Source organism: Juglans microcarpa x Juglans regia, chromosome 4D, assembly GCF_004785595.1.
Source record: "Juglans microcarpa x Juglans regia isolate MS1-56 chromosome 4D, Jm3101_v1.0, whole genome shotgun sequence".
Taxonomy (NCBI): Eukaryota; Viridiplantae; Streptophyta; class Magnoliopsida; order Fagales; family Juglandaceae; genus Juglans; species Juglans microcarpa x Juglans regia.
This window is the reverse complement of record NC_054600.1, coordinates 24,415,622-24,442,914: the sequence shown is the minus strand read 5'-3', so window position 1 is coordinate 24,442,914 and position 27,293 is coordinate 24,415,622. Positions and strand designations below refer to the sequence as shown.

General features: G+C 35.4%; 2 protein-coding genes across 2 annotated transcripts; both read left to right on the top strand.

Moving 5' to 3' along the window:
* The first annotated feature begins 620 nt into the window (after positions 1-620).
* LOC121260498 (peptidyl-prolyl cis-trans isomerase CYP21-4-like) lies at positions 621-5,923 on the top strand. The gene is made up of 8 exons (XM_041162403.1): positions 621-755; positions 1,396-1,601; positions 2,299-2,332; positions 3,514-3,564; positions 3,741-3,826; positions 4,489-4,626; positions 4,731-4,887; positions 5,366-5,923. The coding sequence occupies exons 2-8, from the start codon at positions 1,450-1,452 to the stop codon at positions 5,450-5,452; spliced, it is 705 nt and encodes a 234-aa protein (XP_041018337.1). The 5' UTR covers positions 621-755; positions 1,396-1,449; the 3' UTR covers positions 5,453-5,923.
* A 14,100-nt stretch (positions 5,924-20,023) lies between these two features.
* LOC121260497 (proline-rich receptor-like protein kinase PERK3) lies at positions 20,024-26,407 on the top strand. Its single transcript, XM_041162401.1, is given in 9 exon segments — positions 20,024-20,472; positions 21,721-22,086; positions 22,324-22,695; positions 23,233-23,445; positions 24,573-24,953; positions 25,110-25,353; positions 25,438-25,585; positions 25,764-25,818; positions 25,821-26,407. Coding segments are annotated over 9 exon segments (2,127 nt in total). The 5' UTR covers positions 20,024-20,441; the 3' UTR covers positions 26,138-26,407.
* The last annotated feature ends 886 nt before the right edge of the window (positions 26,408-27,293 follow it).

Genomic DNA, 27,293 nt, shown 5'->3' with positions numbered 1-27,293 from the left:
AAAAAATAAAATAAAATACGAATATAAAAGATTGAATCATAATTGGCTCCTACAAAGGAATAGAAAAAATTTATAAATCCATACCTAATATTCTTGGTGAGTGAGTTTGGAATACTGCTAAAAGAAAAAAGGGGGCTATTGTCGCTCAGTATTCAAAGGCTTCGAGCATTCTCCTTAAGAAAATAAGAGTAATGTTACACGTATTTAGTTTTATTTATATTTTTACTTACAAAATTTATTTTATTAATTTTTTTTAAATTCAAATTTTATAATTTTTAATTTATCAAGATATGTAAAGAAATAAATTTTTTATAAATTTTCTTTTAAATATATTTAATATTTTTTGAAAAATAATTAATAACGGCGCTGATAATTTCATTAAAAATACCTTACAAAGACAAATTGGATGGGCTGCAAAAAAACGAATTTTAAGCCCGTTAAGATAACAAAAGTGTTTATTCTTATTTCATATTATTATTATAATTTTTTTAAATTTTTATATAAAATATAATAAATAACTTAATTTTTTAAAATTATAAAATAATAATAATATTAAAAAATAATATTTTATTTAATTTTTAATTTTTAATTTTTATCTAAAACCATTTGATCACCGCACTTGACTTGTTGCATTTGGAGAGCAAACGACGTCGGTTCCCATTTTGGTGAGCGATTTTCCGAAGGGATCGAATAGAAACTCCGAGGTTACCCAAACTTCGGACTGCGGAGAGACTATCAGAATCTCAGATTCTCAGGTACTTTCCTGTAATTCTCAGCGTTTTCCGAGAAAAGTTTCCCTTTTTGTCTGGTTTTCTTCTGGTTGTCACCTGATATTACTAAATCGGTTTACAGCCGCGGAGTTTAGGTTTAACTTGTATGCATGTGTTTGAATTTTGCAAGATCTTAATTTAAAACCACTCATCAAATTTATTTCAACTATATGATTGGATTTAAATGAAGTTCGAACTTTGATTCAAGCCGGCAAGCTTTCTCTTTTTAGCCATGAGGAAGCTCTTGATTAATTGATTTTTGGAAGTTCTTAGTGGTTGGTTTACATTTGATGCTTCTTAATTTGAATCATAAAACGTTGAAGGCCTTGAATCTCCGATCCACACAGCTGAAGCCGCTCTCTGCAAGCTATACACCAAAGAACTCTGAGTTCCATTCGTTTCAAATCCGCGAGAACAAGTTCTAGAATTTAAGGAACGGAATTCGATTATAATTAAAGCAGACCTGGCGTTTTTCATGTTCTGGTCTATAATATCGTCCATGGACAAGCTTTTTAATAAGTAAATTATGCGTAGCTTGTCTCGTGATGAATTGCTATTTTATGTTCTTTTTAGTGTCTTTATTGGCCTCGGTAATCGAGTATGATTCTTCTATTTTAACGTTTAGGTTTTGTGACTTTTGTGGAATTGGTCACGCTTTGAAGCCGAATCCTGAACCTTAATGGCGAGGATCAAACCTCAAGCTCTGCTACAACAAAGCAAAAAGAAGAAGGGGCCCACTCGAATAAGTGTCACTACCATCATATTGTGCAATTTGATTGTTGTGTTAATCGTGTTTTTCCTGTTTTCTACATACAGGCACTGGAGTCAAAGGTTTGTGTGGTTTATCGATTGTGCTTATACGCACATAGATTTTTTTCATGATAAAGGGGGAATCTTTGTTAGAAAATGATGTTCAAATTTTTTTTTTTTTTAACCTATAAAAAGATTATATCCTGGCACAATATGGAACCTGTAGGAATATATGAAAATATTTGGAAATATTAAGGAAAATTCTATATGGGCCAGGGTTTGAAAAGTAATGCTGGGTGAGTTTTGAGATATGGACCTGCCAAGTTGATTGAACAAGGAACTTTCTGACCGGTTATGTTGATTTAACTATGTGGTCAAGTTGAGTGAAATCTTATCGGTGTTTATAATGCTCGGAATTTTATTAATCATATAATTAATCTTCAATTTCAGAATTTTATGTTTGACATGTGGGAATATTTCGCATGATTTATGGATCATTGACATTATCTCTGATTTAAATTATGGCTTTTGAATAATATAAATTATATTCACTTATAAAAAAAATAATATAAATTATATAGGATATTCTCACTAATATTTTTTTTATAAGGGATATTCTCACTAATATAATTAATGAAGAAGTTCGGAATTGGAAGTTAGCGAATGATTCAGAAGTATTTGTTTCAGCGAGTTCTGTTTTGTCTGCGTATAGCATTGTAAATATTTGAGATATCTGTTGGATAATAACCTTTACTTGCTGACTTGTATATAGGTCAAGATCCCAAACAGATAATCACTTCTCAGCTTCTGAGGTATGTCTTATCGACGAGCCTTTTATTAATTCTATAATGGCATTGACAGTTCTTGAGTTATTTTCTTTCTGGATTCTAGTTATTATGGATTAGAATTGTAACTGGCTAAATTGTAGATGTTGCTTAAAGTGCCTGATTTATCTGGTATTTGTATGTGCATCCTTTTGTTATAGGATTTCAATGCTAAGTACAAGCTCAAGCATTTCTAATAACTTTTTATACATAGAATAAAGTAATGCCAACACAACACCTAGAAGGGGGGTGAATAGGTGTACTACAATTTTGATTGTCTATTAAAAAATATTGTTAAACAGACAATTAATCAATGAAACAAATCACACAAATAATCAACACAGCAATTTGGTCACGAAGTGGAAACTCGCTTGTTGAACGTCTTCAAAATCTAAAACCACTCCGGATGTAAGTCACCACCTCAAGTCCACTATAAAAACTTTAGTTTGTTACAACCAATTTAGAAACACTCACAAAACCTTTGTAGTGGCTAAACCTTGCTTGCAACACCACGAGTGACCCACTCGATCTCTGCACGCATGCGGTGCTGGAACTCCGACCTTTCTATAGCTTCCCACGAGAATCTCTCGATCTCTGCATCAACGGCAGCTCCGAAAACCTTCCGACCAATGAACACATCCACACCAATGGACTCAACTGTGTTTAATCTTGAGTGTGATATGATGGAGATGTATTTTCCAAGAGAGAATTAACTTTGAATGTGGAAGGGAGTTTCTATCAAGTGCTCTTGGAAGAGGCTCTGTTTTAGCTCAGTTTCTCCACACATTAGAACAGAGCATAAGTTTCCTTTTATACCTATCAAGGAATATGATGCTCAAACCCTAGTTTAAGTGAAAATTTTGAACATTTGCTCGAGCTATGTGTCGAGCTTGTGGCGAGCTCATGATATACTTTAGAAGTCGCTCGAGCTCCATGTCGAGCGAGGGTTGAGCGAACTCTCTGTCTGCCTTCCGCTCGAGCGTAATGTCGAGTGAACTCTTTGTATGAGTTCCGCTTGAGCCATGTTGAGCTCACTTTGATCCCTTTTCACTTTAACCCACTTCAACACTTGTTACAACACAATTTTACAAAAGTTTTCACAAGAATGCCAACACACTCATTTTTACATTAACACTATGTTTCTGAATCTGTTCTTTAATTTGCTGTAGGATGGGAATGCCTTTGTGGATGCAAAAAAAGCTGATGTCCCTGGATATGCTGTAGGTTCTCCATTTTGTCTCTGAAATCTACCCTTTGATATGTTGCAATTTAGATATGAGCGACAGGAAGCCATTGCTTTATCAAAAGTCAAATATTGCATTGGTTAACTTCTGAATCAAAAAGGCAAATATTTTCATTCATAATGTAAGTTGTATTTTTTTTTCTTTTCCAATAGGTTTTGAATACCTCAAAAGGGTCTATAACTGCGGAACTTTTCAAGGAAAGTTCTCCTGAAGTTGTTGATGAATTCATTGACTTATGGTGAGTAATCAAGTAACCACTGCACAGGCTTGGGTTGCTACATTCTTAATTTATACTTTTCATAAATCTCCTTTCACATCCTCTGTTCGTATCATTAACTAGCACATTAGTCAGACATTATGCATATGCACAATATCATTAAAGTAGGCATAAGTGCCTATCATAGTCATTACACAATGATGATGGTTGTGGAGGTCTCTTCTTTATTTCTGGTTTTTTGGGTGGGTCATTGAGATGAAAATGAGAGTGGTGTATGGATAGAAAACTACCACCATAGAATAATACTGAAAAGTCATTGAGTTATTGGAAGTTCCATGTTTCAAACAGTTCATCAGAACCATGTGCGTGGTAGTTGAAAGCTGTTAGTTGAATCGATTACCTATGAATTGGGTTCACATAGGGTTCAAACGGAGGCATTATAGTAAAATCTGGGAGAAACATCTATTATAACTAACTAGACATAATTATTAAGTAATCTTTTCATGTCAAATTTGTAAGTGTCTAAAATGTTGTTAACATCATCTTCTCGTACAGAAAGTGTTTTATCTTGCTTGTGCTTGATGCACATATCTGCTGTGCTACCACCTGCAGGCGTTTGCTGAGGCATGATACATGTTCTTCATGACAAGTTTTACTGAATCTGAACGAAATTGGTTTTGCAGTCAAAAAGGGCACTTCAAGGGGATGCTTTTTAACCGTGTCATAAAACACTATGTCATTCAAGCAGGGACTGCTCAAGGGTTAGGAGCTACTGAAGATTGGACTCTGAGGGGAAAGCATTACAATCAGCTCGACATGAGGTTGACAGCTATTTGTGAGAAGACAAAAAAAAGATTTGATGCTTTTATACTATGTCGTATTTTGGCCGCATCTGATATGTGACGATTGTAATGTTTATGAACAGTCTGAATTTGAAACATGAGGCATTCATGCTTGGAACTTCCAAGGGTAAGCGCAATGACAAAGGATTTGAGCTTTTCATCACAACTGCACCGATCCCAAATTTAAATGAGCAACTTATTGTATTTGGGCAGGTCGTCAAGGGAGAGGAAGTTGTTCAGGTAACAAACAACTTTGGTTTCTTCTAATTGTTAGTGTCTTGTTTGTTCTGTAGTTAGTTAGATGCTAGTGATTAGCATTGCCAATTAGGACTTCTTCTAGACGTGAGTTAAGAACATATTTTGATTCCTTAATATATATATATATATATATATATCTCTATATATACACACATATATAATACATATATACTGACCTTTTGGACATACTCTTGCCATACTACACTGCACCATCTGGTCTATGTTTCCAGACGTGGCATGGATGAATGCTGTTTGACTTGGTGATTTTCTTTATGGTAATATTGCAGAAGTGCCTTCGGTAGCCGTGTCACTTCATATTCTATTTAAAGTCTTTGTTCTTGAAATTGTAAAGATCATGCGAGCATCTCATTTATCGTTTTACTTATTTCCATTGGCACCCACAGTTCTTACGGTTACAATTATAATAACTTTGGGTTGCTTCATACATTGTTGTACCCAGGAAATTGAGGAGGTGGATACAGATGAAAACTATCGACCTAAATCTTCTATCCGCATCATCAACGTGAGTCTGAGACAGAAAATATGAAAAAGTTTCCTTGCTCATTAAAGAGCATTTAGCTCTGCTCCCTGAAGGAATTCTCCACTCGGGGTTATCACTGAAGATTTAAACTATGATGCTGCTCTTTAAACGTAACTTGCTTTGAAGGGTTGATAGATATACACTATTCAGCTCTGTATTAGAAGTTTGATGTAATTTTTTACACGGGTGAATGAGATTAGAGTAGCTTTCTCTAAATTTTCAGAATGACGTATAGCGGAGTGTTTCTCCTTGTTTGTTTGTTTTTTTTTTTTTTTTTTTTGGTCTTAGTTTTGGGATTGGTGATTTGATTATACTTGTATTTTTTTATGTATTTTTTTTAAAGTTCCTTTGTAAGAAAGATTTTTTTAGTTGGCTGGCAGAAACTGAACAGCTTAGCAATGTTCTCAATGTAGTTCTTCATTGAAGTTGGAAGTATATGAAATCAAAGATAATGAATGATACTCTCTTCCATTTGCATTTTTCTGTGGTCCAAATATCTGCGATAGAAGTCCGTCAATTGCTTCTACCAGTGGAACCAGAAGCCTGGAACTGGAACTTATTATTATATATACAAGCAGGGACACATTATTATAGTTATTGTTACAACAATATGGATTGAAGAGCAGACAGTTTTGGCTTGATATTTCCTATAATTCTAGGGTTCTGCCTATTTCTATGGATAAAACTTCTTGGTTATTTAAAAAAAAAAAAATCTAGGACCCAAACATTTTCTACAATTCTTTTTTCTTTATATTTTTCACAATTCGAATAGACACATTTCTCATTATATTAAATAAAGATCCCAATATAAAATATAATAAGATTTACTTGCTGCATCTATTTCTTAAAGTGGATGGTATTTCGGGTAGAAAATTGTAAAAAATCTTGAGCAAGATTCATAATTACTTCGCACGTGCTCAGCTTTTGAGCCCATGCTTCCAAAGTTGGACTGGGTCTATTTTTGCTTTAACCCGGGAAATACCGGTTCTTTTCAAGGAAAAAAATACCGGGTTCTGGTTAATTTCTTGACCCAATAAATAAATGGGTCCTTCTGCATATTTGTTAATTTTGTTCGCCGTTCTCTTTGTTCAGGAACTTCAGCTCTAGGTCTACAGCAACTAACGGAGAGGGCAAAGGAGGGTAAGAGAGAGAAGTAGTAGATGACGGTGGGAAAAAAATTCATATGCAACTCCCGCATTTGCTTTTCGTTTTCATGGAACGGGTAGCGTTACGAAGTGACTGTTTGGATAGTGAGATGAGATGAGATGGTTTTCAATAAAAATTAAAAGTTAAATAAAATATTACTAGTGTAAAGGACGTGTTTCATACTACCAACCACACGGATCACCTGTAACAAATAAAGAGACGGCCCTGTTGCCCTAGGGACATCCCGATGCCTAAGTTAATAATAGTATAAGAGTAAATGTATGTAAAGATCAAGTCTAGTTCAAGTCCATCATTTGTTACCTCCTGTAAGATATTTATAGAGGTTATTTCCTTGGAGTGATATAGTCCAATTTACCTTGTGAAACTTTTTCCTTTTAGGAGTCTGTATCTATCTCTTATTAGGAGTCTGAGTCATCTCCCTCTTAGGAGTCTGAGTCCCTTATTGACTTTATCTTTTAGCTAAAATTGTGGAGGCTCAAATATCCCTTTCAGTTACCCCGCTAATTTTCTTTGTGCTGGCACATGAGAAATTAAATACTTTGCATTCTATATACCTGCCTGTTACCCCGCTAGCTCGCGGGTGCTAGCTTGCTTTTGTTTTCCCCTACTCTGTCGAGGATTCATGCTTGTTAGTGTGTGTGGGTGTCTTTACTTCCTTTTGGTTAGCCAACAATTGGTTGCACCATGAACGAGGCTCGAACTTTGGTGGCTTGACCTTTTGATTGTCTTGAGAATCTTCAGGTCAACCATGATAGAGGTAACTTGCAAAAAAAGCAATTCTGGTAGCTGTGTTCGGTGATCATTTTTGGTTTTCGGTGGCCTTAGAGGATTTCGGCTCGTGTTGTGATTTTTTGTTGGCCTTTTTCCGTTTTGATGTGGATGTAAGAGTTTGAATATTTGTGTAGATGTTTGCCTGAGAGATTGTTTATTATCAGCAAAGAGTGACTGTTTTTGTTTATTAGTTTTTTGTGTGTATTTTTGTGATTGTTTTTGCTTTTATTGGTAGTAGTGGATTTCCTGTCCTTTGGTGTAAATTGTTGTTGTGTTCTTATTTTGTTGCTGATGTTTGCTGGTAGTAACTCGCGCTTAAGTGGTCAGGGAGCTCGTCGTCTCCTTAAATCCACATTAGGCGGTTGTTGGGCCCGTCAACTCGTTCCAGAAGAAAATCCGCGAGAGGCAGTTGTGGAGCTCGGTGGCTCATTCCAGAAGGTAACTCGCTGGCAGCGATTGTGGCATGAGTGTAAACACTCAGCGCTTGCTAGTGAAGTTTAGTACGTGGGTTGTGGGGTCTACTGAACTCCACGCCCTTTCGGGTTGCATCACGAGTATATAACTCGACTTTCAATGGCTAACTTTGGAGAGTGTCGTGTGATCTTCTGACCTTCACACCCGCTCAATGGTTTTCTGACCTCCACGCTCGTTCGTTGGTTAACTTTGGAGAGGGTCGTGTGGTCTTCTGACCACCACGCCTGTTTGTTTGCATCACGAGTGTGTCACTCGTCTTTTGGTGGCTAACTTTAGAGAGGGTCGTGTGGTCTTCTAACCTCCATGCCGTTTGATGGTGAACTTTGGAGAAACTCGTGTGGTCTTCTAACCTCCATGCTCGTTCGATGACGAACTTTGGAGAGGATTGTATGGTCTTCTGACCTCCATGCCTGCTCAATGGCGAACTTTGGAGAGGGTTGTGTGGTTTTCTGACCTCCACGCCCATTTGTTTGCACCGCGAGTGTGTCACTCGTCTTTTGGTGGCTAACTTTGGATAGGGTCGTGTGGTTTTCTGACCTCCACACCCTTTCGTTTGCACCGTGACTGTGTCACGTCTTTTGGTGGCTAACTGTAGAGAGGGTCGTGTGGTCTTTTGACCTCCACGCCCGTTCGATGATGAACTTTGGAAAGGGTCGTGTGGTCTTCTGACCTCCATGCCTGTTTGATGACAAATTTTAGAGAGGGTCGTGTGATCTTCAGACCTCCATGCCCGTTCATTAGAGAACTTTGAAGAGGGTCGTGTGATCTTCTGACCTCCACATTCGTTTGCACTGCGGGTGTGTCACTCGTCTTTTGATGGCTAACTTTGGAAAAGGCCGTGTGATCTTCTGACCTCCACATCCTTTCGTTTGCACCACGTTCTGATAAGTTCTCACAAAAACAAAATAGGTAAGTGTAATACAATTTACAAGTTTGAGATTTGCAAATCTGAGTCATCTCGTTAATGTGTGATGAAGGCTGGTGATACATGGGCACCTGTAGGTAGCCATGCCTTGGCACGGGTAGTGACAGAACCACATATGCTTTCCTTGGAGACCTTGGTCTTGTTGCATGGTGACAGTGTCGATTTTGCTGCTTGCCAAGAGGCATTGGTTTGGTTACTCGCTAAGTGGCGCATGTCTTGTTACCCTCCTAGGGGTGTGGGTCTTGTTTCCCTCCAATTGGCGCGGGTTTTGTTGCCCGCCAAGGGATGCTGCCCGTCGTGAACGCAACTAGCAACCGGGAGATATTGTTTGCACTTGTGTGACTCTGGTGAAGTGTTGTTCGCCATGGGAGTGGCAAGATGCACAACAGTTGTGTTGGCTGCGGCGTTGCAGTGGAGTTATGGTTTCGATCTATTGGGTGCAGCGGATCTTTCGAAAGTCCGTGGGTACATGGCTCCGATATGCAATAGTTGCCAACATTGTGCATCACATGCACATTGCAGGTTTTACGTGGGACATGCATGTACGTGTATTTTGGCCAGTAGGGCATGCATGTACGCGTAGTGTATGCCATATATCTGCTCTATTCCTCTCATATTTTTCCATTATGTCAAATGTGTTAGTAAAATAAATACAAAGGTGAAAAAAGTAGAAAAACTTATCTAAACTTTCGTTGATGATCCAGTGACCATAATGGCGAGAACCGGTGGTGAGGAGCTTCAATGAAATTATGGCGACAAGTATTGTTTGCGAGGAAACTCATTGTGGCGAGGGAACATATGATTGGTAGCAACTTCGTGGCGAGTAAACGTTCACAGCGAGAAAAGCACACGGTGAGTTATGCGATGGTTGACGATTGGACCTTTATGGCGAGCTACAGTCATGAGCTTCTGTGGTGTACATCGGTGAGAACAGAGATGGACTTTGGCGAGTAGCACTATGTGGGTGGTGACCTCCTTCCTAGCGACAGCTCCACTCTTTCATTTCTTGGCTTTCTATGGTAGCAAGGAAACAACGAGAAACTCTTGCTGGTGGCTTTGTCTGGCTAGTTAGCTGGGAGGCCAGACTTGCGTGGCCCCACACATGGAGATGGTGGGCAGCACGCTGCCATGCATGGTGATCTTTGCATAGGGCCATGCAAGTGCGTTGGGCCATGCACATTAAGTGCTTGGACGTACCCTGTGCTGTTTGATGGTTGCGAGAGCCACCATGGTAGCAACAGAGGACGCTAGAGGTTCGCGACGTGGCCATGGGTGGTAAGCTTCGGTGATGGCGTTGAGCAGAAAATGGCGATGACAAAAAGTGTCGTGGTCTGGAACAATCTTGCTGGTGGCAGAAAGTGTCGATGAGTCCAAGTCGTGGCCTCTGTGGGCTATGTGTGGCAAGTGGACGCCTGGCAGCTAGTTGCTCTCTGCCAGCAGCGCACACAGGGGTCCGATCCGGTGGCTTACCAACGGAAGTCTTCACCGTTGTTGCATCACCGGTGGATTACCGACCAGTCGACGGTGGCTGCAGGTTCCGCCTAGTGGAGGAGGAACTAGGTGCATGCCATGCATCCCTTACCGTGTATTACGCATGGCACGTAGTGCATGCTGCACGTGTAGTATACTTCCTGTGTTCTTCCTCTATTATTTTTTACCCTTCCTGCAGTGTTAGGAAAATAAATAATCGGAAATAAAAAAGTTGAAGAGATCTTATATGGTCTTTGGAGACGATCTTGTGAATCACAGAATTCCCCTACTCTATTTTCCAACATTAAGAAATCGCGATTTACGTGTGATCGCGTAATAGTTGGCATGTGAAAATCACGTTGAAATCTGTAAAGATCCCATAAACGGCATCACTGTAAAAGAACATGTTTCACACCACCAATCACACAGATCACCTACAACAAATAAAGGGACGACACTGGTTGCCTTGAGGACACTTTGATGCCTAAGTCAGTAATAGTATAAAAGTAAATGTATGTAAAGATCAAGTCTAGTTCAAGTCCATTATTTGTTACCTCCTGTAGGATATTTATAGAGGTTATTTCTTTGGAATGATAGAGTCTAATTTGCCTTGTGAAACTTTTTTCTTTTAGGAGTCTAAGTTTTTCTCTTATTAGGAATCTGAGTCATCTCCCTCTTTAGGAGTCTAAGTCCATTCTTGACTTTATTTCATAGCTAAAATTGTTGGGGTTCAAATATCCCTTCCAATTAGAATATTATTTTTTAATATTATTATTGTTTTGAGATTTGAAAATGTTGAATTATTTATTGTATTTTGTGTGATAATTTGAAAAAATTTTAATGATGAAATGAGATGAGTTGAGATGATTTTTCAATTCAAACAGGGCCTAAATCTACTATTTTTCTTACTGATCTGAGGGTTTTATTTCATGTTCGAACTTGTTTTCCTACTCGTACTTGGTCCATTTTTACTTGTGGGAGTAATTTCAATGCGGAAATCCCAAACCAACTCTCCAAATTTGTGAGAATCTAATGCAGTAATTATTGTGGCTTGAGTAATGTTGATGTATTTGCCCTGTCGATGGCATGTCTCCGTTGTTTGCTAACGCAATTGCATTAATGAAGTGTTATTGACCGTGATTGCTCTATATAATCTTCAAAATTATTATAATTTCTTTCGCCATTAATTGCTTATGCCATTTGAAGCATTTATGTTGGGAGATGTTTAATGATAATAAATTGTGTAAAATTGGTGAAATTGAAGTCATGGAATAAGGAAATAGTGAATTGGATTTGCACTAAGTTGACTATAGGTTATCATCTACAATTATTCTTCATAAGAGAAATATTTTAGCCACAAAAAAATTCTACAAAAAGTAAATTGATAAACTGATGTGGTTTGCTAGATTGTAAAATTATTTTTTATTAATTAATAGATCTAATGTATTATATAAAGTCATATCAATTTGTGAGTTTACTTTTATAAGATCTATTTGTATCTGTAACACTTTTCTCATCTTAAACTATCATCTAGTTTACAATTGGTGTATCTTGTGAAAATGTGGTCTCATCATTATGGATTGGTGTTTCTTGTGTAAGAAAAATGGATAATCCGTAGATCATCTTTTGTTATATTGTGAGGTGACTCGATTCTTGTGGAATAAGATCTTTAACTGGATTGGTGTGGTATGAGTTATGCCTGGAAGAGTTATGGATATTCTTAGGTGCTGGAAAGGTATTAGGGGAAATGCTTACATTATCGTCGTGTGAAAAATGATTCTCCTTTGCATTATGTGATGTTTGGGGATGGAAAGAAATAAGAGATGTTTTGAATACTTGAAGCGTTCCTTGGATGATTCTTTTATAATACGTTATTTTCTTGGGCTTCGGTGATTAGTTGTAATGAGTACTATTTTCATGATTTGTTTGTATCCTTCACTGGTGCTTAGTAGAACTTAGGCATTTTCTATGTATACTTTTTGGATACTTGGGTTATGCCTATTCCTATCAATAAAGTTTTACTTTGACTTGTAAAAGAATCTGAATAAGAAGTCTTGTGGAGAAGAAACAATACATGAAGCAATTGAGCTACTGAATAATATAATGACAATGGTTCAAGCACAGTTGATAGTGGCAGCAAGGCATCATGGGCAATGAAAACTCAGCAACTAATGGCTTTATGGCCCTATTTATCAGCTTATTTCATTTGTTTTTTTCAAACATAATTCTATAAATGTATGTTTGTGGCATCAATTTCCATTTCATTAGAGGCAAGGGGTGATCACTTGTTGCTATCTTATTAGGGTTGTTTTTCTGATTAGTGGATACATTGTTCATGCTTGTAAGCACATGTAATTTGGATTTGTTAAGAAATATCCTACTTTTTTTAATATATTGAAATTACTTTTTTGATTTACTGATAATGTAGAGTACTTTTTAAGAATAATTATGTTTAATCCAAACATAATCAACGGATCTACCTCTCATTTTGGGTGCCAGGTACTTACTGTTTTTAAACAAAAACTTGTATAGTAGTTGATCACATGTTTGAAGTAAATAAAAACATCTAAAGTAAGTTATAACTTGTTCCCAATTTGAATGGATGTTTTGGACAAGGTTAATTTATCTTTCTCATTGATGTTTCTTCTTGCTTGGTGGTTACTAGTAATAAGTTGAATATTATTGTTTAACCTGGAGTTTGGTCATTGGTGATAGACATTATTAAAAAGAGAAGTGTAACAAGAGATCTCACAAAATATAGTTCACAAATTGATGGAATTCGTAAATTTTGGTTGGTGTTGTTGTCCTGAGAGGCGTCATTATCATCGTAATTCATATTATTAAAGTTGGCATCCTCGTTTGCCAACTTTGTAGTTGTTGTGGGGGTGAGAGGAGGCGGTAGAGGAGGCAAGGACGTAGAGTCACTGAGGTGGTTGAGAGCGCTTGAAGTTGAAGTTGTAGGCGGTTTAGCAGTTGATGCCAAAGTCTTCGAACCCAAACTTTTGTTTGGACATGGTTTGTTTATGAATTTGTACAACTCGAGCTTTGCTATAAGAGGAGGTCGGTTTATTTAGGTTATTGAGGTGTATGACGGAAGCCGACACTACAAAAGTAAGATTGGGGAAATCTCACGCATAGGTTGTTATGTTGAACGGGTGGTTCGTTTTTAGATCCCCTTTTTTGTTGTGTCTGACAAATAAATGACAGAAAAATTAAATTTAACCATCATCAAAAGATGGCAATTCATGTTCATGGATTGTGTTCGTGTCTTGTTAAATCATGAATATTTGAGTATATGGATCAATTTGAACTCGACCCATTTAGATAAATAGGTCAAGACTCTAAAATCCTAACACGACTTGTATAAATAATGCGTGACACGACACATTTAATTAAATGGGTTATTCTGAACACGATTGATTTCAACCCATGTCATACCTGTATAAATAATCACAACTACATTTAGATTTATGATAAAATATTTCATAATCAATATCTAAACCAATAATAAATAAGAAATTTAATATCCAAAAAATTAAATTGAATTGGATATTAAAAAAAAGAGTTTAATAGTTGGAGATAATAAGTAGTCAGATACTAATATTAATATTATGTCTCAAAAATAACAAATATATATAAAACTAAAAATTTATAAGATTTGAAAATATAATTTATTTTGGTTATATGGGTTGATTGCAAGTTGACCTTCAATTGATTCATTTATTAATCATATTTTATTTAGTTACCCATTTTAACTTTAACTCACTTATATCAAATTGAAACCCGCTAATTTCATATCGTGTTCATGTTAAATTCACGGATCATATTATATATTAACATCCTTTTATAATCCAATTTAACCAAAGAGTAATATTGGATATAAACTTCAAACTTAGGGTGTTTGTCAATTGTGCAAGTTCTTTAAAGAAAAAAGTGAAATACACATTGATCTTATTTTTTTCTAAAATGGCTTACACGCACAAATCATTTATTCTTTTCCCTTAACCAAATTTAAACGCTATTAGGTTGATAGAATGCTATGTAGCAGAATTTGAATCTAGCTTTTATTAAGACGACAGTATGATATATAGCTAAAATTGAATCAACTTGTATTAAACCAAACCATGTGCGCTTGGAGGAGCATTAGTAGTGACCTAACCAAAGTTAAATTTTGGTCAAACTATAGCTAAGTTGCTTTAAAACTTCTTACACCAGACTTAACAAATGTACAATAAATTTGGTCTTTCTCTTTTTCACTGGCCAAATTTGACCAACCCAAACAGCTGGCCAAATAATTTTCCTTGCATAAAAAATTACCGATTTTGCTTATAATAATGAATCATGTCACAATAATTGGCTGATTTTGCTTATAACAATGAATCATGTCACAACAATTGGCTGATTTTGCTTCTAATAAATAAACCACTACCTTTTAAAACGGTTTTATACGAAACCTTGCTAGTTATCTCGAAAACAAGATTGAGTGTTTTTTCAGAATGGGGTGCATTAATTAGCCTTTTTAACAAATTAAAAAAAAACAAAACAAAAACAAAAACAAAAAATTCTTAGAGCTCTTTCAAGTGGATCATTCTATATCAAATATTTCTTATATATTGCATTCATGATCAATTCATCCAATGATTAATAATTATGAGATGTTATGTTTTATAGTGAAAGAATATAACCGTTGTAAAAAAAGACCATTAGAAAATTATATCTTTAGGAATAATTTGATCGTTAGAAAATTAATGTATACTTTTTTAATAACGAATAAATATTTAATTTATAATTATAATTAAAATAAAGGAAAATGCCAAAATTAATACTTTAGTATAATAATGATAGATTTGAAGAATTTATTATATAGTATTGTTAAAAAATGACTAACCAAATTTATAAAAGTGAATTTTCTAGACAAATTTTAGCTAAACTTTAGCTAGGCCACTGTCCCACTGCTAATGCTCTAACAAGTCAAATGTTGATGGAAAAAATGCTACTGTATATATATATATATATATATAATATACCCCAGAATTGAGGTTTGATTGATAAATATACTTTTATATAAAATAACAAAAGAAGGTTTTTAACATATAAACTTGTATTTAAGATATTTTTAGCATAAACGCAGTATAAATATTTTATCCCGTGAAACTATAGACTTTTATAATGCTATCAAATCACACAAATTAAACAAATTGTCGACTTTTTATTAATGGGAGGCAACCTTTGTGAAATGATCTTATACACAAGTAGGGGATAAATAATAATAATAATAATAAGAATAAGAATACAAAGCCATTTTTCTATTAAAATACCAAAACAATATCCCATGCCCTCATACCAATTTTTTTTATTTATTTATTTTAAAATACATAAAAAGAGAAAGTTCAAGATTGCGATATGTATCATGTAGTGTATAATCTTATAATGTTTAATGTTATAAAGAAAATAAATCACACATAGGATATATATTATATACATTTAATTTAATGTATCATCTCATCCTTAATACCCAAAGAGGTTAAGCCACTTTAAAGAATCCCAATTAAGAATATTACATTTGTTTTCACAATTACTCTCAACTCAACTCATCTAATTATTACAATTTTTTTAAATTTTCATACAAATTAAAATAAACAATTCAACTTTTTCAAATCTCAAAACAAAAATAATATAAAAAAATATATTCTAACAATATTTTATTCAATTTTTAATTTTAATTCAATTCATCTCATCTGTGAAAATAAATAAAATCTGTTAAACTAAATATGCTAACGAGTCAAGAGTTGAGCAAAGAGATTAATATATAGTGTAAGGATAGCCAAGTATCACTTTTCACAATTATATTTTAAAATAAGATTTTTTTATAAAGTGATATTATTTTTATAATATATTTTAAAATATATTTGCGTTTGTTGGTAGTTTTTAGTCAAGAATAAAAAAAAAAACGTTTCTTTTGTTGGTCAGTATAAAATATATACGCATCATTCTTTTTTTTTTTTTGGATTAAACTTTAGACTTGAACATAGCATCTAATCAAGTGAATAAGTAAAATTTTGACTTTGCTTTAATGGGACGTGATCTCAACAACGTGATGCTATGCACAAGTACGAGATAAATAGAGAATAAAAGTCAAAATTTTCTATTAAAAAACCGTAACTAAAACGTCATCCCCTCAAACCAAAATTTAAAATATATATAAAGTGAGTTTGAATTTGTTATAAATAGTGTACAATTTTTGATATCATCTAAATAATAATAATAAAAATAATAATAATAATATATAGAGCAAATTGCACGTGTCCATCTCTTACCATTCTAAAACTTAAACCACTTTAAATAATTCCACTTAATTAGGATATTACCCTAAATATTATTTGAATTTTAAAAACGAAAAGCATGTAGAAATATATCAATAATAGTAGCGTTCGAATTGTTCCCTAGCTACCTAGATTCCTATTAAGCACTTAGGGGTGCTACCCGCACCATACGGTGTGGGGCACCCTCTCCTCCTCCCCCCCGGACCATGTGGGAGAGGGCTTCTAACCCCGCCCCGGTATCGGGGGTGGGGTTGAAACCGCACCCCGCCCTACTCCCGCTCAACCCAATGATCTATTGGGTCTATAATTTTTTTTTTGTTTAAATTTTTTTAGATCCAAATTATAATATAATTTAAATTTATACATTAAAAAATATAAATTTTTTTAATTTTGGATTGCCTTGGTCTTTTAGGCCAATTTTTATATAGAAGACTAATGCAATACAATAATCATACTTAAGCAATATAGGATTTACTGCAATCCATTAACTTAAATTTAACTGAAATGCAGAGCGGGGTGTGGGGCAGGGCCCCGTTGGGATTAGCCCGCCCCCGCCCCCGCTAGGGGTTTTCCATGAGGGATGGGGCGGATGGGGGATGGGTAGCGGGGGACGGGCCCCCGCTGCCCACCCTTATAAGCACCCCCCTCCCAAAAAAAAAAAAAAAAAGTGTTGGTTCTATCTATCGTGGCCTCAAGAATTGACAAGTCATGTGGGACATAGCTTAGCCAGAATTTATTATTGACAAACAGTCCATTATCCACATTAAAGGTTGGTGTTACATATTGAAGCTGTGTATTACTATTGCAATATTAATCGCTTTTAAGACTTTAGTCTAGGCCCGGGGTGCTATTGGATTTCGAGGACCCTTCAAAATCAAATGATAGTGATACTGCCTGCCTCCAAGATTCATGGTCACGCCTCCAGCCACGTCCTATATCCTTCCTTCATGCACTCCAACCACCACCCCACGCCACGCCCAACCCCCCCCCCCCCCCCCCCCCCATCTTAATTTCTCAAACATCTTTGTGTAAAAGTTAGGTTTCAGAACCAATTAAAGCCACAGTACTTCATGTCTAACATCGATGTTGTGGCCGATGTGGACTTGGGACGTTATTTCTAAGATGTTGTTGGGATATATATATATATATCTTGGTTTGGTCTAACCCTAACTGAGAATTGAGGTATGACCATCTTATACATGTTTGTAATCGAGATAATTATATTTGCAAACATTTTCTTTTTCTATTGAAAATGTTAGCAGAGTAACGTTTTTTCTTTTTAATATCCAAATAGAGGCACATACGTATGGAATATGTACATGATGTATATATACTTGTTATATATGATTAGAGTATGCACTCATAATATTATATTTTCTATATGCTATTTGCCAACCAAACATGTCACTATTTTCTATTATATCCCTATTTATCTAACTATGTTTACTTTATCTTAGTATTGAAATTTGGGTAAATAGTTCCTAAGATTTATGTTTGAATTATAGAGTTTACAGTGTAAGAGATAAACACAAAAAATGAATTCTATGATATTATTATATTTCATTATAAATCTAATATCTTTTGATTTAGGTTCTGCGGCTCGAATATATTTTTTAATTTTATTATTATTTTTATAACGGAGAACCGCTTCACGGTAGAGCTCTTAGGACTTATCCATAGAATCTAAACTTCTGGAGATGCTAGCACAACCTCCACCATGACCTCCCAACTTAATTTTAAAAGAATCTTAATCTTTTAAAAACTTAACATATTCCGCTATTCTAGTATATGAATTCTTTTATCCAATTGCCTACATGACCCATCACTATTGTTTTAATTTTTTTTTATTCTAATCGAGTTCTTCTACTCATCATTTTTATACACATATTTGTTAAGAAAAAAAATATAATAAAATAAAAAATAAGAATAGGTGTGTGGTATATAAATGATGAGTATAATTATTATTAGTATATATATCATCCAAAATATGGAATGTGAAATATAATCCAAGCTAATACTCCATTATTTAAATTGTTAACTAATGGATAATTGAAGGAAATGATTAAAATGAAAAAATAATGATTTAACTAAAGGAAAATGATAATTTTATAGCTATTTTACAACTAAATTATAACTCTACATGAAATGGATAGTAGATTTGTAATATTAAAATTTGTTTTTAATAGAGTGATATAATTTTATTATTTATTGATAATAGAGTTGTAAAAAATTATAGGATTGTCGTTACTCTTAATAAAAAGAGAAATAATTTATAAAAACTCTACGTAAGTCCTTTTAAAAAAAAGGATCTCACATTATAAAATTATTTATTATTAGTATGACCCATTTTTATAAAGAATATGTATGAAATTTGTCTATTTAGTATTAGAAAACACTACCCCACCTATAAAATCTATCGAGAAAGCCCACAGATTGGGTTGTTGTTTTTTTTTACTTAATAGTTAGAAGTGTTTGTTTTAATGAATTTATGATTTTTTTTTGTATTTTTTAAATGTTTAAAGTGTTTTAAAAAAATATTTTAAAAAAAAGTCTTACAGTTGGATGAGGTTCTCTGTGAGTGTAGCATCACCCTTTAGAATCTATAACAGTATCACCCTTTAGATTAAGAGATAAGATAAGATTAGATGATTTTAGATAAAAATTAAAAGTTAAAAAAAAAATATTGTTAAAATATTATTTTTTAATATTATTATTTTTAAATTTAAAAAAATTAAATTATTTATTAAATTTTATGTAAAAATTTTAAAAAATTATAATAATAAAATGAGATAATATAAATAGAGTTGAAAGATTATTTTGAATCATGACAGCAGAAGCATGTACCAGGCTCAACGTAGCCTAGTATCTCCGTCAGTGTTTTAAATTTCGTATCGTACCGGTCGGTACGGTCGAAATTTTTCGTTTCGGCCGTTCGGCCAGTACAGGTACTATACATGTTCCGTACCGGCCAAAATACCGGCCTGAATTTCGGCCTGTACCGACTTATATTTCGACCGGTACCGGCCGATATTTCGGCCTGTGTTTTTTTTTTTCATTTTTTTAAATTACAAGCTTATTTTTTAACCCCCAATTTAGACTAAACTATTTATAATTTATATATATATGTATTTATATATAATTTATTTATATATAGACTATTATTTTAGAATATAATTTTTATATATATTTATATATATAATTTATTCATATATCGACTATCCCGAAACGTTATCCCGAAACGTTATTCCGAAACGGTACCAGTATTGAAATATTTCATTCCAATATCTTAACCGATATGACGTCTGGTACGGTATTCAAAATATTGATCTGCGCTCCAGCGTCGATAACTGAAAGGAACGTCTCTTTTTTACCGTTATACTGTTTTTTTTTTTTTGTTAACGGCGCACGTTAGACGCAATAAAAGCCCGTGCGCTTCCCCTGCAGTTTCCCACACATCGAAACAAAAAACTATTTCCTGGAAAAAAAAAAAACTCACAAAGAGGCGAAAAAAAGGCTTCTCGAGCACAGAAAGAGCGAACCCAACGACATCTCCACCAACAGTCACAGAAACCCCCCCTCTCTCTCTCTCTCTCGACGGGCTCCAGCTTTCGAAATTAGCCTCTCCGATTGCCCTCAGTAATGGCATGTTCGACTCCGAGTCCAACGCCCCGAGTTCGGATTTTCACGATATATTTGCCGTTGGATCCTCCTTCGTTTGGGCCTAGAGATTGTTTCAGCTCCTAGTGTTGGTTTGGAGTTCAGGTGTGTGTGTTATGCTCGTTTTGTAGAGTGATCTTGCCGTTGCTTTCATCGAGTCTCACTGTCACAGATCCGAGGCGCTAAGTGGTAATCAACGGCGTTGGTGATGTCGGTTGTCGTGGTTTTTATCGCCAACGGTAATTTTCATTCGCTTGTGGTTTGATCTCAATTCCATTTGACAGTTTCTTAGTGCTCCGTTTGGTTGCTGATAAAATGTGGAAAAATAAAGAAGAGTCGGGAAAAAAGTAAAGAACATGTTACATATTGAATCGTATGCATAGCTTGGCAAAACCGAGAAAAAAAGCGAAGGGAATTTTAGTTTTTGCATCTCTTGCGCACTGTTGTTAGTCTTGTTGAATTGTTAAACTCTTAAATTAGAAAGTGAGATGAGATGAGATGAGATGAGATGAGATGATTTGTGAATAGTAGTGAGATTAGTAGTTGAGATTAGATGAGATGAGATGACGTGAGATGAGGTGATCACCTCACCTCTGTATCCAAACAGGCCCTAGTCGAGCCAAATGCTAGGATTCGGTTCCATTTTTTTAAGATTCTCATTTTTGTTTTCTTAGCGTGTATTCGCTACTAAAAAGTGCCTTTTGTTATGTGAGTTCATTATATGCTAATCGCAACAGGAAAGTACAAACATCTATGGTCAGTGGTGAGGAACTGTTTCAGCTCAGTTGAATTCTTGTTGGGGGAGCAAACACTACGAGAAGTGGGGAAATTGGCATTTGAAACTTATTCAATTTTCTTTAATTTTCATTGGAAATCAAGAGCACTTTGCTTGGTATATTGACAGGAATTTTGAATTCGTTGAGCAATGGTTGTTGGTGTTGTGGCTTGCTGAGTTATGATTTATACTGAAACTGATTTCTAGTTGTGCAATTCTTTCTTCTTAGCTACGTGGGCAAGCTAGAAATAGATAAGAAGATAGAAATTTAAATGAGTCATCTCTTGTCATATTGTTGTTTGGAAATAGTTTCTCAGCCAATAGTTGAATTAGATTTGCCATATTGTGAAGAATCCAACATATAGTGTTTTGCTTTCTTTTGGGTTCCTGCATTCTGTCAGTTACCAAATGGAGCAAAGTGTACACAATGTTGGACTTTGTTTATTATTCTGTGGTGTGTTGTTTTTATATTTATGGGAGCAAACTGTTTCACCGATTCAAAATAAAATTGATGTATTGCACACCTGCTGGGTTCTTGAATTGTTGACATGTATCAAATAGAAAGCTCATGTTATTTTGATAGCTGCAATGGTTTCTTCTTTTCAGTAGATTGAGTGTTTATACTGAACAAACATTGCAGGAGTACTGGAAAAGCTTCGATGTTTCTTGCTCAAACCGTTGATTGTGTTATTTTATGTGATATGCATCACAGATGCTGATGTATCCAATAATCTTGAAGCCCCTTCAGTATCTCCAACTAGTGGACCTTGGTCTGCACCTGCTATTCCTGATCTGCCTCTACCAGCTGATCTTCCTCTGTTCCATAAACTCCAACGCAAGCATTTTTCTCCACGTGGTGCACCAAAAATTGCACTATCACCAGCGCATTCTCCTTTTTATGGCCCACTGGTAACTTCCAGTCACCACTCTACTAGTTCACATCTGTCAATACCATTGATTAAGAGGAATGCATTAGCACTACCTATTGCTAGTTTGAAGAATATTGCCCCAACAGAGCCCGATACTGGTGCACCTCTGTCCAGTTTAGCTCAGCCACCTCTATCTCCTTATATCTCTGGTTAGTTTTATTTGGACTAAACTGTTTTGTAGTTTTCTTACTCCCTCCTCTTTATTTATTATTTTAAATTTGTAGGCAACTCTTCCATGGAAAGATTGATCCTTGAACAGTTTTTTTCTTTTTAATTTTAATATAAGTTTGGTAATTGACTCGTACTAAGTTTCCTTGTTTTGCTTTTATTAAATGTGTGGTTACCTCATTTATATTAATGCGCACGATAAATTTTCATTTTGCCAGATTGTTGTGCACAAGACATGGTATTGAAGCAAGGGACTCAAGGGTGTGACTGTGTGTATCCGATAAAGCTAGACCTTCTCCTTTTAAATGTCTCTCAAAACGCTAACTGGAAGCCTTTTCTAGATGAATTAGCTTTCCAACTTCATTTGAATGCTTCCCAGATTGAGCTGATCAACTTTTACATACTCAGTTTATCAAGGTTGAATATTTCAATGCATATAGTTCCACGTACTGGATTCAGTTTCTCTGCCAGTGAGGCATCTGCAATAAACTCTTCCCTTGCCATGCATAAGGTTCATCTAGACCCTACATTAGTTGGTGATTATGAGCTTCTCAATTTTACCTGGTTTCAGCCTCCTCCGCCTTCACCAGGTAATCAGGCAGGCTGTCTTTTGGATTTATAAGATGCTACTGGTTTCTGTTACTCAAGAATTTTGGCTCTGCAATAATTTTTTATATTGATCCTACAACCAGATTAACATTTTTTTCATAACAAATTGCTGCTGCCTGGTTGACTAATTGAACTTCTTAAAAAATAGGATTTTATCTTGATTATGACTCATCGTTCCACTTCTTTTAAAACCAAACTTGGAATACTTGCTGATTTTTAAAGAACAATTTTTTCTTCTTTCATACAACATAATTCATACATACACACCATGTTTAGTATGCATTTTGTTAATCTTTTCCTTTTCAAAAATTACAATTGGCTGCTCAAATTAGAGACCCTTAGAATTGTCATAAACTGCAAGACGTTTCCCTCCTAGGCAATGTGAGATCCCATTAACCACCTCCCATATTTAATATAGTGTATTACAATACCTTATTTGGCTCCAATATTATGTCGTTGATTGTTCTATGGAAGTTTTCTTTGTTCTCTAAACACTGACATGGGCATCTGATATACAGCTCCTATTGTTACTCCATCACCTGTGGAATCTCCACCATATCAGTCACCAACTGCTACATCACCTGGTGGTTCAAGCAGAAACAGACATTCAAATTTAATTGTTATACTTGGTATCGGTGCTTGTGTGCTGTTCATTGGCATAATATCTGTGCTTATACTTTGTTGTTGCACGTTCCACCGAGGGAAGGCCAAAGCATCTCTTGTAGAAACTGGTATTTATCTCAAATTCTGAGTTCATGTCTCTCACTGTCGTTTTTGCTTCTTGTTAATAATCTCTATGATAACCCTCTAATAACTTGCTAGTGGTGGAAACCATTATGCATCAGCTTTTGGTAATGCCTTTAAAATTTGCTGTGGTGTAGGTATGATTGAAAATAATTTTGTTCTCGATAATTGTTAACTGCTACATCTGTACAGTATTATTAAAATATAACCGAGCTTCCACAATCGCTTACTATTTATCATTATTTTATATAGGTCTATTATTTTAGTTAGGGGACATTTGAATTGTTCTTAAACTTTCTTTGGGATTGAAAAAAATATTTGCTGGGTGAGAGATTTAAGGCCTATTTTTGGCATTATGCTCGGCTTTAATACAAGTATGGTGGAAAGGAAGATTTGAGAGAGTGATCACAGTAGGATCTTCTGAAGAATAATCTTGATTTTTTTAATGTGGTGCATATGTTGAGAAAGAAACAATCAGTGCTTCAAAGACAGTGGAAGGACAATATAGAAAGTCAGCTTTTTTTTTTTGGTACACTGTATTATTGGATGGTTGCTTCTTATGTTTTTCTAGCATTAACTTCTAGAATTTTCTATAAATGGCCAAAAAGGCAATATCCAAGTACACGGAATGTACATTAAATACACCTAACTAAAAAAGGTTGAAGTATATCTTGGTTTGCCAAAGGTAGCCTTCCAGTTAAGTTTTTCCCCACGTTGTGAATATGTTAATACCTTGTTGTGTTTGAAGTGTTGCTTTGGGAGCATATTTCAATTTGCTGTGTTTAAGATATGATTAGCGGAGATGACTTTATGGAATGTAACAACACTGGACATCTCATTAAAACAACTATATTGCTGAAGAAAAAGACTTTGGCTGATATTGCACGGCTGTTCTCAATGGATTGAGTATTCATGAATTTCTTGCATCGATTGCTAACCAATGCTTGGGTGTTTCTCTTGCATACGACCCCATGTACATGGGCTATGCCTGTTGCAGTCAATAAAATTTCTTGTTTAACTATCAAAAAATGATATTGCATGGCTGTTATGGGTCTTGTTTTTCATGAAACCTTTAGTTTAACTCTTCTTTTTCAATCGATGGTTTTCTTTTCAGCTCCCTCAGAAAAGCCGAGGACTGTGGGCGCAGTTCCTGCAGTAGGATCCTTTCCCCACCCAACCAGCACTCGGTTTCTGGCATATGAAGAACTTAAAGAAGCTACAAACAACTTTGAATCTGCAAGTGTACTTGGAGAAGGTGGATTTGGTAGAGTTTTCAAGGGTGTTTTAAGTGACGGTACAGCTGTAGCAATTAAGAGGCTTACTGGTGGAGGGCAACAAGGGGATAAAGAGTTTCTGGTTGAGGTTGAGATGCTTAGTAGGCTGCATCACCGTAATCTTGTGAAACTTGTGGGTTACTACAGCAGTCGTGACTCTTCCCAAAACCTACTCTGCTATGAGCTCATTCCAAATGGAAGCTTGGAGGCGTGGCTCCATGGTAATCTGTTTTCTTGAGTCACGTTCTACTAGAATCTTGAGTTTGATGTTTCTCTTTTTACTGGAGTTTCTTTTAGCAGAAACTTAAAACGAAAGAAGTCTTTCCACGTGTAAGGTAGATCTCATACACAATTGACAATAACTCTATTTGCCTCAGGTCCCCTGGGAGTAAATTGTCCTTTGGATTGGGACACTAGAATGAAGATTGCACTTGATGCTGCAAGAGGACTTGCATACCTGCATGAGGACTCACAGCCTTGTGTTATCCACAGGGATTTCAAGGCATCCAATATATTGCTTGAGAACAACTTTCATGCTAAAGTCGCTGATTTTGGCCTTGCTAAACAGGCTCCTGAAGGCAGAGCAAATTACCTTTCCACACGAGTGATGGGCACATTTGGGTTGGTCTCTTTCTCTCCTATCATTAGTTTTATTGTTTCTGTAATTGAAAATCGGTGTTAAGATGGAATGAAATTAATTTACAGGTATGTAGCTCCCGAGTATGCCATGACTGGACATTTACTTGTTAAAAGTGATGTCTACAGCTATGGGGTTGTACTACTTGAATTGCTGACAGGAAGGAAACCAGTGGATATGTCACAGCCATCTGGACAGGAAAATCTTGTCAGTTGGGTTAGTCTTATTTTCAGATATATCCCTTTTTCTTCTCATTCGTCTTTCAATAATCATTGTTTGTGGTGCCATAGGTTTTGCATTTTGGCCTTTTATGATGATCAGATCGGTAATTATGTGTTATAGAATTATTAATCTGGACAGAGGGTAAGAGACTACTTAATTGTATTGCTTTCAGGCCAGACCAATTCTGAGAGACAAGGATAGGCTGGAAGAGCTTGCTGATTCGAGGCTTGGGGAAAATACCCAAAGGAAGATTTTATACGGGTTTGCACAATTGCGGCTGCTTGTGTTGCTCCCGAGGCAAGCCAACGGCCTACGATGGGTGAAGTGGTACAGTCACTTAAAATGGTGCAGCGGGTCACAGAACATCAAGATTCCACGTTAGCGACTTCCAACAACCGGCCAAACCTAAGGTCGCCTACAACATTTGAGTCTGATGGGACATCTTCAATGTTCTCTTCCGGTCCTTACTCTGGCTTCAGTGCTTTTGAGAATGAAAACATCTCAAGGACAGCAGTTTTCTCTGAAGATCTTCATGAAGGAAGATGAGGACTTTTTAATGTAAGTTAACCCGGAAGTCTTCACTCCTTGTAAAGTTGGAGGGGGAAAGAAATATGGAACTTATGATATATGCCATATGCTTGTAATTGTGATTGGTTGGGATGGTGGGAACAGGTGCTTTTGTCATCCTTTGTGGAGAACCACTGTTCGTTTTCCCCGTAGGCCGTGGTCCTCCTCATGGATAAATTTTGTAAATATGCCTTTGTAGCTTGCTTCATCCTCTTGGCTTTATATTTTATTAATCTTGTCTTTTTCCCCATGTCTCTATCGTTATAAATTTTGAGTTCGAAGTTAATAGTTTCTAAAATCATAAAACCGTCTCATGTCGTCTGATTTTATTATTAAATTAATTTGAGAAAGATTTGTCTGTGCATTGTCCCTCCACCTCCAACGTTCATTATCACCAGATCGATCAATTTTCATTATGTTCTTGTTCACCACGAAGTGATGGTATCGACTATTGAGGGCCATTGGTTTGATTTGTACGGATTCCATCTCCAAGGATTTCAGGTTGAACCGTTGAAGTTGGAAAAACATGATTTTTCAATTGTTGTTTGCTCTTAAAAAAATGTATATTTAATCATCCTAGTATGTTAAACTATATTTTGGTACAAGTCCTAGAAAGGCCGGAGCAAAAGTTCTATATCCATAAAGAGATTTTACGAAAATAAAGTCAGAAACTTACTTGACTTTATGTGATATGTTAGATCTACTTTACAATCTAATGTATCACGTCAAGCTATATTAATTTGTGAGTTTACTTTTATAAAATCTTTTTGTACTTGAAGCATTTCTCTTAAGATTATAAATGAATAAACCCCAAGGGATTGACTCAAGTGGTGAAGGCCTTGGTTTTGGGATATCATTCTCTTTAAGGTCCAAGGTTCAACATTTTATAAGTGCAAATAATTCTTTGAGGTCACACCTCATAGTGAAAAATCAGTGATTAAACTAGTTCAATATAAGAAAACTTTTGAGAGTGTGGTGCACGAGACCAGAGTTTACTTTGTAGGAGTGTGTCCGAAGGGCCTTGTCTTGGAGAGGTTTTCTGACATAAAAAAAAAAACAAATTAGTAAATGACTTGAGAAATATTAATCAAAACATCATATCTAAATTATTTGATAATTATTCAAATGTAGTGAT

Bases quoted from the DNA above. Each gene is read 5' to 3' on its own strand.
- LOC121260498 (XM_041162403.1), top strand. From the start codon at position 1,450: ATGGCGAGGATCAAACCTCAAGCTCTGCTACAACAAAGCAAAAAGAAG. The intron at 1,602-2,298 runs GTTTGTGTGGTT...ATATAGGTCAAG, and splicing joins TACAGGCACTGGAGTCAAAG to ATCCCAAACAGATAATCACT. The intron at 3,565-3,740 runs GTAGGTTCTCCA...CTTTTCCAATAG, and splicing joins CTGATGTCCCTGGATATGCT to GTTTTGAATACCTCAAAAGG.